Source organism: Medicago sativa, chromosome 2 (assembly GCF_051527215.1).
Source record: "Medicago sativa cultivar Bolivia chromosome 2, Bolivia_mono, whole genome shotgun sequence".
Classification (NCBI taxonomy): domain Eukaryota; kingdom Viridiplantae; phylum Streptophyta; class Magnoliopsida; order Fabales; family Fabaceae; genus Medicago; species Medicago sativa.
Genome location: NC_140750.1, coordinates 38,273,767 through 38,286,905, shown reverse-complemented (window position 1 = coordinate 38,286,905; position 13,139 = coordinate 38,273,767). Strand labels below are relative to the sequence as shown.

General features: G+C 35.5%; 1 protein-coding gene, 1 long non-coding RNA gene and 1 other non-coding gene across 3 annotated transcripts; 1 reads left to right on the top strand and 2 right to left on the bottom strand.

The window, feature by feature from the left end:
• Positions 1-519: 519 nt before the first annotated feature.
• Positions 520-3,476, bottom strand: LOC146946731 (uncharacterized). The gene is made up of 2 exons (XR_015028272.1): positions 3,346-3,476; positions 520-801 (listed from the first exon to the last, which is right to left on the bottom strand). It is a non-coding gene; the product is annotated as an uncharacterized LOC146946731 (long non-coding RNA).
• Positions 3,477-4,331: 855 nt separating this feature from the next.
• Positions 4,332-4,919, bottom strand: LOC146946730 (uncharacterized). The gene is made up of 2 exons (XM_085748290.1): positions 4,638-4,919; positions 4,332-4,538 (listed from the first exon to the last, which is right to left on the bottom strand). The coding sequence occupies exons 1-2, from the start codon at positions 4,917-4,919 to the stop codon at positions 4,332-4,334; spliced, it is 489 nt and encodes a 162-aa protein (XP_085604416.1).
• A 646-nt stretch (positions 4,920-5,565) lies between these two features.
• LOC146946729 (small nucleolar RNA R71) lies at positions 5,566-5,672 on the top strand. The gene has a single exon (XR_015029441.1). It is a non-coding gene; the product is annotated as a small nucleolar RNA R71 (small nucleolar RNA).
• The last annotated feature ends 7,467 nt before the right edge of the window (positions 5,673-13,139 follow it).

Sequence of the window (13,139 nt, the reverse complement as noted above, 5' to 3'; positions counted from 1 at the left end):
GCAAACATCATGAACACACTAGCTTCACCATCCAAAGACTTCTTCACTTGCTTTGGGGTCAAGAACTTCCCGCCTTCCTCAGATACCGGCTTAGAAAACGTTACACTCTTGGTCAAACAATTAATGTTAACACCAAAAGTCAACATCCAATCCATACCAAAAATCACATCCATATGCTTCAACGGAAGACACACAAGATCCAACTCAAAATCAACAGGAACCTTAACACAAACCACAAACAACTGAGCCTTCGCAGCCAAAGATACCTTCCCTTGCCAGACCCAACGAACCTGAAACAACCTGCTACTCCCCCACTGCGCTCAAACCCACCTAAAAGAACGGAACAACACAACAAGTACCGATAGTACTTCCGTACATGTCGCATACAAACAGGAAATTCAACGGGTTTTGGTCTGGACAAGACCGACCACGGCTCTGATACCAACTTGTAACACCCTATTTCTATTAAGTGGTAAAACGCGCGAATACATCAGAAATATTCTAGAAATAGATGCTACGTCTCCGAATAAACCACAATTCATACATGCATAAAGATCATGTTACACAACATAGCAGTGGAACAGACATATAATTCATAAAACATCTCCAGATCTCAACAAAATACAATTGTATTCTCCAATTCTCAAATAACAATAACATCTCAACTCCAAATACATAGTCAAATAAAACAACATGCAAGAACTATTCTAGATCAGAGCTCTAATCTAGACACTTGCATATAAAAGAGGAACTCCACTCCTCGGCATCATCAAGCAAACAACTAAGCATCCTGCACGCCGTCTACCCGTCCATACAGAAGGGTAGGCGGTCCACCACAGACCACTGAGGGTTAGCATTACATCATCATAATCCACGAAAAACATTTATCATGAACATTGGAAATGAAAGAATATATTCAAGAATAACAATCCATACATATATTCATAAGTAATCACAACACATGCATATTATTCTTTATCATCATTCCAAGTTCATCTCCACAATTGTATCATACACGTATCACATATACATAACCCTCCCTCCTAGAATACTAGCATCACATGATTTTGTTATCCCCCATCTCTTACATTTCAAGCTATCACATTATTATCATAGCATAGCATGCATATTCAACCTCTAATCAAGTCATCAACAAAAGCTCATCATTTATCAACATCAATCAATGATAACATCACTTACCTCATTACTCATTTAGCATGCTTAATTCAACAAGTACAATTCATCATTTCCAAATTATAAGCAAACAATCATCATTATCAAAGAAATCACCATATCATATGTATGTATATACATATACAAATCTCACCTCATCATTATTATTGAAATAACCATCATCAATTGATTCACCAAGTGTATAAGCACAAACAATTAAGACATGCAATTAGAGCATAATACAATTATTCACAACCATCCACAAAATTCACCAATGTACATATACACCAATCCACATAATCACAACATTCACCAAATTTCACCAATACACAAATTCACCAAGTCATATATTCAATTATGACACAACTCATCGATTATTCAAATGCATGCAATGTTCTAGACTCTTCTCTAGATGCATGTGGTACCAAATCACCTCAAGGTCGTCACCTTTGATGCAACAAAAACATCGTACTCACCTCAATTGGATATAAAATCCGCCACCATCAGTCTTGGATATAAAATCCACCACCATCAGTCATGAATGCATGAACATATGACTCAACTACAAATGCATATGTTCACACAAACAATAATCACCTCACCATCACCAATACTTGTATATATGCAATCATCAACAATTCACCACCAATTTAACATATATACAATCACCAACAACATCAAAAATCACACAACATGAAGTTGTCACATAATTACACCACCAACAATCAACATTTAACATGTTCAACAAATAACATAACATAAACATGTTCATCACCATTCAATTAGTATATATGCATCAACAACAATTCACCACCACTTGACATATACATACATCATTAATTATCTCCACATAAATCAACATATAGTTGCCACATTTCCACATAATTCCTTACAATCCAAATAGAGGAACAAATACAACATATGATCAAAAACATCATATTCATCACTCAAAAACCATTCATACATCATCTCATAATCATATTAATCTATTCATAAAGGGTTCATAAGCAATTGGTTCTCAAAAATCATTTTCTATCAAGTTCGTCTCCAAAAATCACAACATTGAAAATAATTGAGCACCTAAGCCAAAACCGAGTAAACGAGCTCAATTTCCTATGCCATGTATCCTCACAAGTCACACATATGTGCAGTAGAGGTTACATAAGCATTTCATCGGCCAAATACGATGAATTCATAAAAATCACAAAGTTCGTCTCACCGAAACACTTTTCAAGAAATTTTTCATTTTCTAAGCAAAACTAGTTAAATCCATCACCTCATAGGTTAAATGCCATTAAACGCCTTAATTGAACTCATAAAACATAAGTTTGAAGTTTGGAACCCATCCATAAGGTTTGGGTCGACTCAAGAGTAGTTATGCGAAATTTTTTGTAAAATTTCACCAAGACCACCTTGGAGTATTTTCATCATAACTCAAAAACCAAAAATCATTTTCAAGTCAAACCAAAGCCTCTGGAAAGCTAACAAAATTATCTACAACTTTCATGTTTACACCGAAAACCAATTCAAAACAGAAACGTGCGAAAAAGACACAAGAACGCGAAACAGGGAGTTATGTCCTGTGCAACTCGCAACTGCGAGTGATTTACTTGCAACTGCGAGTTATGACAGTCCAGTCTCGGGAAAAACCTCATTTTCACCCCAAAACTCCAATTTTGACTTCCCAAAACTCCAATTCGATCCCAAAGTTTGTTTAAACATTTCCAAACATGAAAAGACACACAAATCCATATAAAATCTGTTCCAAAACAATCTCTTAACAAAAATCATCATTTGACCCATTTTTCATCAAAATTTCAAAAACAACACAAGTTCATAGCAAACTCCACAATTATGATTACCCAAGGTTTTAATCATCAACAACAACATCTCTCAACAACATCAACAACTAACTATCATGAATTCATCAACAATTCATCACAACAACATCTCATATCACCATTTTTGGACAAAAATGCAAAGCATACATATAACCACAATTTAAGCATGTAATTTCATCATCAACAACTCAATTAACATTCAAATTACATACTCAAACATTGCATCAAAACATGAACACGAATTTACAATCAGTTAGGCTCAATTCAACAATTTCACAAAATGGGTAAAAAGAAAAAGATGTGAATTATGGTTGAAATCTAACCCTCTTACCTCTAACACCAAGATTCTCTAACCCAAGCTTCAATTTTGCTCCTATATGTTGAATCCCCTCTTTGCCTCCTAATCCTTGTTGTTGTTGTTGTCTCTAGTCTCTATCTCTTCTCTTCCCAAATGAAATGAAATGAATAATGTTTGTAAAACCTAGTTTTACCAAACACTAGAGTTTATATACATGCTCTACTCAATTAGGCTTATCTCTTAAACCTTAATGGGCCTAACCCATTTCTATTCTAACACCCAAAATGTCACTACTCATTTAATGGTAAATTATAACACTAACGGTCACTTAATGGTAATTAAAATAATTACTACCCCCTCTCTAGTAACTTGGTAAAATAATACTCTTACTAAGCACTAAAATAATCCTCATCCAAAATTACAAAATTACCCCTGCTCTAAAAATGACCAAAATGCCCCTAAGTCCAAAATGACTAAAATACCCTTCTACACCGAATCCTACAATTCCCAACCAAAAATACACACAGAGGCAAATAATTACATGAGAGCACATATATCACACATAAATAAATAGTAAAATAAAAACTAGCGAAAATCGGGTTGTTACATGGGTTGCCTCCCACGAAGCGCTCGTTTAAAGTCATTAGCTTGATGGTTAGAAAGAGTCCTTAAAATGGATCAAAGAGATCATGTTGTGTAGATGACGCTACGAAGCGTTCTTTCACATCATGATCCTTAAATAATGCACAAGAGTAAAGAGCGGACTCAAAGCCTACCATTTTATCACTCACTTGAAAGACAATCCTACCATTTTGAACATCAACTAGGGCTCCCGCAGTTGCGAGGAAATGTCTACCTAGGATTATGGAGACGTCATCGTCCTCTTCAATGTCAACTACCACAAAATCAACTGGGATGTATATTCCTTCTATCTTAACGGGTTTGTCCTCAACAAACCCAACTAAATTTATAGTAGAACGATAAGCAAATTTCAAGACCAACTCGGTAGGTTTCAACTCTCATATCCCCATCCTTTTAAAGAGGGACAAAGGCAACAAACTAACACTAGCTCCTAAGTCACACAAGGTTTTGTCAACGGTCTCACTCCCAATCATACAAGGTATGACAAAACTACCTGGATCTCTAAGCTTAGGGGGTGTCTTTTGGATAATTGCATTAGTGTCCTCAGCTAAAGCTATTGTCTCACTATGCTCTATAGCCCTTTTCTTTGAAAAAATTTCCTTTAAAAACTTAGCATATAGAGCCATCCTAGACAAAGCTTCCGCAAAGGGGATCTTAATGCAAATTTTCTTGAGGATGTTGACAAATTTATTAAATTCACCCTCCAAGTTGATCTTAGCAAGTTTTAAAGGGGAAGGAGCTTTGGTCTCATCAAGCGGCTTCACAGTTTTCTCACCTAAAAGCTTGACACTTTCTTTCTCAATGTTTTTAACCTTAGCAATGGTTTTTCCTAACTTACTACCCTCAACAGAAATAGCATTAACATGAGCTTTAGGGTTGGATTCGTTTTGACCAGGAAAGACTCCCGGTGTTTGAGAAAGGGTGGCCACTTGTTGGGCCACTTGGGAGATTTGGGTTTCAAACATTTTAGAGTGAGTGGCAATAGAATCAACTTTAGTATTGAGTTTGGAAAGAGAATCAGTCAAAAATACAGTTTGGTTTTTAAGTTCTTGAAGTTGTTTAGTTTGATTTACAATAGAATTTTCCAACAAGATTTCCAAATTAGATTTCTGACGGTTGATTGCATAGCCAGGTGGTACTACTTGTCCATAGGGATTTTGAGGGTTTTTATAAAAGTTTTGATTTTGTCTCATCCCTTGGTTGTATTGAGCATAATTCATTTGCTCAACACCGTTAATAGCACTACCTAGTTGGCAATCAACACCAACATGACCAGTTATACCACAAATTTAACAAGAAGGAGATGTAGAAGCAGAATTGACAGCACTGACATTTAGTTTTTCAAATTTTTGGGTTAGTGCATCAAGTTTACTAGAAAGGTGGTCATAGTTAGAGACTTCGTACATACCTGCCTCCTTTTTGGAGGGTGAAGAACTAGTGATGGCTCTCTCGTCGGCCCACTTGTAATGATTTTGAGCCATGTCTTCAATCAAGGCATATGCCTCCGTGTAGTTCTTGTTCATTAGAGCTCCACCTGCAGCTGCATCAACAGACATCTTAGTGGTATAAGACAAGCCATTATAAAAAGTGTGGACTATGAGCCACTTCTCTAAACCATGGTGGGGACAAAGTCTAAGCAATTCCTTGAAACGCTCCCACACATCATAGAGAGATTCCCCATCTTTTTGATTGTATCGTGTGATTTGGTCCCTTAGTTTAGCAATTTTAGAGGGGGGAAAGAATCGGGCAAGGAATGCTTGCCTCATTTGATCCCATGAAGTAATGGAACCGACTTCAAGGGAATGGAACCAAGCGCTAGCTCTATCCCTTAAGGAAAAGGGAAAGAGATGAAGTCTTACAGCCTCTTGGTTCTCCTTTAGGGTTCCACTAATTCGTAGGAAAACAGAGATGTGAAGATTGGGATCCTCAGTGGGGGATCCCGAAAACTGATTTTGATGCACCAAGTTAAGTAGGGCAGGCTTGATTTCAAAGTTGTCATCCTCAACCGTTGGGTACACAATAATAGCTTGTGGCTCAGCCGTAGACGGCGTTGCATACTCTTTGAGAGTGCGATCAGCCATGGTGGTATTATTTTGTTCGTCTCTCTTTCTTCTATGTAAAAACCTTTCGATCTTGGGAATGAATACCACTCGATTTCTGGTTTTTCGCATAAAAGATTGAGAACCCAAGAAGTTAACGATAACAGAAAAATAAGAAAAGAAAAAGGAAAAGAAAAAAGAAGAGGATTCTAATCACTAAGAAAAAGTTAATTCAATTAGTTAACTCTCCGGCAACGGCGCCAAAAACTTGATAGGCCAAACCACAAGTGCACGGTCTATCGAAGTAATAGTAGTAAAAGAGAGTATCATTCCGCTAGGGAGTTGTTCAATTTAACTAACCTTTAAAGAATGATTAGAGGAGAGTAAAAAAGATTATAAAGTTTGGAGGTTCAGCTGGTTGAAAGTAAATAATAATAATAAAAAGAGCCTTGAGATCATTGGTTCGTCATAATAATAAGTCCTTCACTAGCCAAGACCTTAACTTCTAATTTCATGTTTTACACCTAATTTCTAAAGACCGGTTTCCCTTTAGCCACTCACCTTTCCGATCAAGTCCGGTGAGAGTTTACCCCTAGCAACCAAGCCTATTTCGCTGACTTGATTACTAGAATAAGCTTATAAGGATTGAAACTACACATGTCTCAAGGATTGCAAAGACTATTTCACTGCCTTTGCAATTCTTGTCTAAATTCACTTGTTCCAATATCAAAGCTCCGCTTTCGCATTATGAATTGATATTTGAGATGATGGATTAACAATTATCAAACCCTTCACTTTCGTTTTCACAGTTTGATAATGGTTAATTCATGTTAAAACGGTGAATTTAGATTAGAAGTTAGAGTCACATGAAATTAGGGTTAAAGCTTGGTTCTATTAGGATTATGTCATTGGACTTATCCAACAATCCCAAGACAAGAGAAGTCTACTCACTCATGTTCATCGTATACATGGGGAAGAAGAGAGAAAGCATAAAATAAATTTCAAGAAAGTAAAGGAATAAAAAGATGAACTTTATTAAGAAAACAATTGTCAATATTGAATTCCAAGGATAAAGATGAATATTTGTGATGGAGAGCTACTCTATTTATAGCTTACATTCGACTTAAAATCTAAGCAATTACAAGGGCTTTTCGGTAAAACTAAAACAGAGTAACTTGGGGCAAAAGCAAAAGCAGCAAAAGGCACTCTGGAGAGTGGCACGACCGTCCCACATGTTGGCACGGGCCGTGCCAAGCTTCTGACTTGGCGGAATGTATTTTTGTTCCCGGATCTTTCGTATTCTTGCTCCAAATCGGCTCCAGACTCCTTTCTTTTGCTCCAAGACTCCTTCCATCCAATATTCATTCCTGAAATATAAAATATGCAATTGAAGTAAAAAGATTCAAAAAGGAAATAATATTTAAATAAAATAAAATCAAATCTAAATAAAACTAAACTAAATAATACATAAAAATAGACTAAATATTGACTCATCATTTCCTGAGAATCCCCCTTTGTTTTGTTCAGCCAATTGCTTAGCCAATTGTCCCAGTTGAGTTTCAAGCATCTTCCTAGAGGCTTCATTGTTCTTCCTTTCAGCTTCTTGGCTTTTCTTCATTTCTTCAAAGTTTCCTTGAGTCATTTTCATGAAGTTAATCATAGTTTCCTCAAGAGCTGAAGGCTTCCTTGGTTGTTGTTGTTGGGGATTAAGCATGTGAGAGTTCAAAGCATTGTTATTTGAGTAGCTTAAGTTTGGATGCTTGTTAATGCCTGGAGTGTAGTAGTGATTTTGCCTTTGATAATTCCCCATGTAGTTAACTTCCTCACTAGATCCTTCAGGTAACACATTCACCGTTCGCATGTCCTTCTCCACACATATCACATCTGATTGCAGCCGCTTGTTGTTGCTTATGGGCCAAAGTGAACCCTTGAAACTCCTTAGTTAGAGTCTCCAATTGTTTGTTCATGGCTACTTGGTTAGCTAAGATTGCAGTTTGCTCACTCACCCCAAATACTCCTCTTTCTTTCTTTTTCACATCAGCACGATATTCATTCGCAGCCATGCTTTCAATTAGAGATTGGACTTCATGATCAGTTTTGGACTTCAGACTACCACCAACTGAGGCATAAAGGAACATCCTATTGTTATGTGTTAAGCCCTTAGTAAAGATTTAGAGGTATTGCTTTTCAGTGAACTCATGATTAGGACACCTCTTTAGAAGCAAGTTGAATCGCTCCCAAGCATCATATAGTGACTCACTCTCCCATTGCCTAAAGTTTGAGATCTCTTGTTTCTTGTCAAGATATTTGGCCATAGGAAAGTATTTCTCTAAGAATTTCAGTTCCAGCTCATCCCATGTTTGAATTGTTCCACTCGGTAAAGATAACAACCAATCTTTGGCTCTCCCGGTTAAGGTGAATGGAAACAACCTAAGTCTCTTCTGACTCTCCGTAACATTAACTGGAGGTACACAAAACTCACAGGTCTCAGCAAAGTGACTCAGATGTTCATGAGGACTCATGAGGTCGGTCCCATCGAACTGTCTCTCCTTCAACCCATTCTGAACAGATGTCTTGATATCAAAAGCCACAAGATTAGCAGGTTGGAATGTGTGAGTCAGGCGACCACGGTTATTAGATAAACCATAGTCTCCCAACTTAGGTCTCTCTGGTTGAGGCTCTCCCATGATGACAGATTTAGGAGAAGAGATTGTTTCAGATTCAGTAGGTGTTGGCTCCGGTATCGGTTCCCGTGCACTAGGAGGAACAGATTGAGACAACCTTTGCAACCGGACAGCTTTCCGAAGTGCTCTAGCAGTCCTTTCTATTTCCGGATTGTACACTAAGTCGTCGGCGCTCTGTTTACCTCGCATAAACAGCAAAATACCTTAGTAGCACTGCACGATACAAAATAATTAATGAATACCCAAACAAAGAAAATTTTAAGACAGAAAATTAAATTGCGGAAATCCTAAATTATAACGTAATTGCCTTGTTGAAATAAATCAACAGTCCCCGACAACGGCGCCAAAAACTTGATGAAAGATTGGCAAGTGTACCAATAACTATCGAAGTAGTAAAAATATTGATCCCACAAGGACTGTTTTAAATCTCAATAATTCAATCGCGTTATAGAAATAGGATGTATAAAAGTTATTTTTGGTTTGCCACTAGGCAGTTGATTTGGTTTGATTTTATGAAATCAAATAATAGAAAATAAAGATTGGTTAAGAAAATATGAGAGAGATGAGATCAGGTCTGTCGAATCCTCACGATAGTTAACAAATTAGCCCTAATCAATCCCTTGAGTTAGGCCCCTCTTCTTAAACTACAGCCCCTAATTCCTTAGGTGGTCTAATAATCCTTGAAGGTTTAAGCACGTTAACCTAATATCACTAACAAACGATTATCCATTCCTAGACTAACCATGTTTATTAGAACAATTCAATTAGGTCTAAGTCGAAAGCTATGGTCACTAGTCATTCGTTCTCACAAAATCATGTTTATATTTGATCAGGATATAAAAAGCATTAAGAACAATTGAATTGAATAAAAACTAGATTGTCATTCATAAGTAATAGAGTTTCACAACAACATAGATCAATTAGGGTTACATAGATTCATCTCTGACCTAATCTCTAAGAGATTTAGCTACTCATAATTGAGTTTACAAATAGCAAAATCAAGGAAATAATTAAAACATACATGAATTGAGTAAAGGAGGAGGAAATCGCCCTTCAAGCAGTCTTCAAGTCTCAAAATCGCACTTTTGTTCTCCAAAATCGTAACCCTTGTCTCTCAATCTGACTTCTGTTTAAATAGGAAATATTTTCCTGAGTGCATAATCGCTCCACGCCTGTTTCTAATCGCGTCACGATGCACTCAAAACCTCGAGTCATTCCAGATCCTTCTTCTCAATCGTGTCACGTCATACATCAACGCGCCACGATGTAAGCAGCTCAAAAACATGTCTCTCTGTTTGCAAAATCGCGTCACGATGCCTGTAAACGCGCCACGATTTATCCATTCAAGCTCTTGGTGTTTTCTTGCTCTTTAACACTTCTGGATCCTTATATTTGCTTTAGAACTCTATCAAAATGTCAAAATAAGTCCTAAAAATTACGTAATGACAGCATGTCATCATGCTTCTGATGACGTCAGCTTCTAATGTGCTTCAGAATCACTTGTCTTCATAACTTGTTTTCTTCAGACGCTTCATGCTTCCTTCTTGTTGATTCCATTGCTCTCATTTGTTCTTCAAGAACCTATGCGTAAAAGAGACACTAAATTTTTGTATATGGTCCTGCACACTTTGAACAAATATTAGCATATCCAATTGACAATTTTTAATACCTTGTTATCATCAAAACTCAAAAGGTAATGTTAAACACATTTTGTTCTAACACACTAAAATCAATATCTAGTTACAATTGCTCACTGTTCGAAATAGCAAGAGACTTCAAACTACTCAAGCACAACTGCAAGAGATTTCCTATTGCTCAAGCACAACTACAAGAGACTTCATATGCTCAAGCACAACTGCAAGAGACTTCTATTAAAACAGAATTACAAAGAAAATTGTTTGACGTTGAACACTTGATATAAAATCAGTGATGTTCACAATACAAATCAGATACGACTCTTAAGACTCTAGAATTTCTAAGATATAAAAGTTGTTAAGATATTCTAAGTGGACTTTGATGTGTAATAATTTTGGCAGAGGTTTGGAACTTGTAAAATTGTTGTAAGAGTCTTGAGTATCCAAACAGCAGGTCTTCACTCATTTATATAGAGGTGTGAGAGATACGTTGGAAACATGCCAGCACATCAAATTAGAGTCGTTGTAGAAGCTTGATCAAATCACCAATGATTTGTTGCTTGATTTGGTTATTGTCCTATGAAGGAACAATTTCAAATGCATTCCATGTATAGAGGAGTATCAGCGTAGTCACAGCTGTTGTTCTTGAACTATTGCAGACACAAAACAGAGTAGTGGAGATAGTGGTTGTACAATTGTACTATTGTCCTTTCTGCGCTCTTCAGTGGATAAACATCCATTGCCTTCAAATTCCTCTGAAATAGCTGTTGCTCCAGGCTTCTATTCCTTCTGTAATGATGCATGATAAAAACAGCTCTTGACAAACATTGAAGCTTTCAGTCTTGCAGCTTCTGATGATCTTCAGCTTCTGATGATGTCAGCTTCTGGTAGTCTTCAGCTTCTGATAAGAGTGCTTCTGATGACGTCAACTTCTGGTAGTCTTCAGCTTCTGATAAGAGTGCTTCTGATGACGTCATCTTCTGGTGATCTTCAGAACCTCTTGTCTTCAGAACCTCTTTTCTTCAGATGCTTCCTTGCAACTCAAGCTTCCTTTTCGTAGATTCCATTGTTCTCATTTGTTCTTCAGAACCTGTGCTTCATCAAAAGACATTCAAATTTTTGTTTATGGTCCTGCACACTTGAACAAATATTAGCATATCCAATTGATATTTTTTTTAATACCTTGTTATCATCAAAACTCAAAGTGGCATTGTCAAACACATTTTGTTCCAACATCTAGTTCTTTTTGCTATCCAATATCCCCTTTCTCTCTCTAACTCTATCTTGAAATGTTTGTGAAAATGAATGAAATGAAGGTTATGACCTATTTTCTCCTAAGACTAGTGTTTATATAGTCACTACACAAATGAGCTCAACCTTTAGTTGTCTTAATGGGCTCAATATTTTTACTAACTATTTTACCAAGTGAGTACTCACCCTTAAAAAATAACGAATAATTACCGTCTCTAATTAATTACCACAACTCACTAGTAACTTAGTAAAAATAATTATTCTCACTTAAAAGACTAAAAATAATTTCTTTAATCCAATGCCTATTTTACCATTGCTCACCAAAAGACCAAAACGTCCCTGAGCCTAAAATGACCAAAATACCCTTCTTAAGCCAAAACCCGAATAAAATACACACAAAGACAGATAATCACATACAAGCACATATAAACACACATGATAATTAATTAAAATAATTCTAGCGAAAAACGGGTTGTTACAATTCTTATATATATATATATATATATATATATATATATATATATATATATATATATATATATATATATATAGTTACTATCCAATACTAACGAAAAGACAGACACTCACACGCCCATCTTTCCGCTCTTTTTATTGCACTAAAGTTTTGAAATTTATGTACTGTGTTTTTCTATGGAATTTTTATTTTGATTAAAAGTATAAATATAAATGATTGTTGCTTTGAAATTATAACAAAGCAAACTAGCATTGTTTATCTATTTCAATAGCACCTACAATGTGACAAAAAAATATAATCTAAATTTTTATCTTTTTAATGACACCAACAACAATCATTATTATAGAAAAAATTGCTTTAGAATATAATTGAGATGATGAAAAAGTCATCACAAAATCTTATATATATACTCGATCAAGTTACACTTTTTAAAGCATAAACGAAAAAAATGGATATATATATATATATATTGTGGTTGTTATTTTTTTATTTTGAACTCACTCCCATCAATTATCTTTTTTAAAGAATAAATGATAAGGAAAAAAATTGATATATCATGGACAATAAATATTAAATTTGTTTTACTTTTTTTTAATATTTAAATTTACTTTTATCTATTTGTTAAATTGTTATTTGTATTTAAAGTTAAAGGTAATTTGAAAAAGAAAAAAAGCCAATCTAACAAACCAAACGATACTATTTTCTTTATATATTGAGATTATCATAAATAAAAGTTGTTTAAGATTGATTGCGAAAAGGGTTAATAGGGTTTTACCCTCTTATAATATATGTCATTTCCGATTTTTCCTCCTTTAAATTTTTTTTTTTTTGAATTGCATCCTTGTAATTTGAAGAATTTTTGGTTTTGGACCTTCATGGAAAATTTCACCCTTTGTAATTTGAGCAAATTTAGGTTTACCCTCTGTTAATTTGAGCAAATTTCGGTTTACCCTCTGTTAATTTGAGCAAATTTTGGTTTACTCCCTATTAATTTGAGCAAATTTCGGTTTAACCCCTGCCATATCTTCGATTTTGTACAGTCAAATTTCATGATGGTTCAAAACCAAAATTTTTCAAATTACAAGGACAAAATCCAAAAAAA

Bases quoted from the DNA above. Each gene is read 5' to 3' on its own strand.
- LOC146946730 (XM_085748290.1), bottom strand. From the start codon at position 4,919: ATGTTTGAAACCCAAATCTCCCAAGTGGCCCAACAAGTGGCCACCCTT. The intron at 4,539-4,637 runs GTCAACATCCTC...ATTTTTTCAAAG, and splicing joins AGGGTGAATTTAATAAATTT to AAAAGGGCTATAGAGCATAG.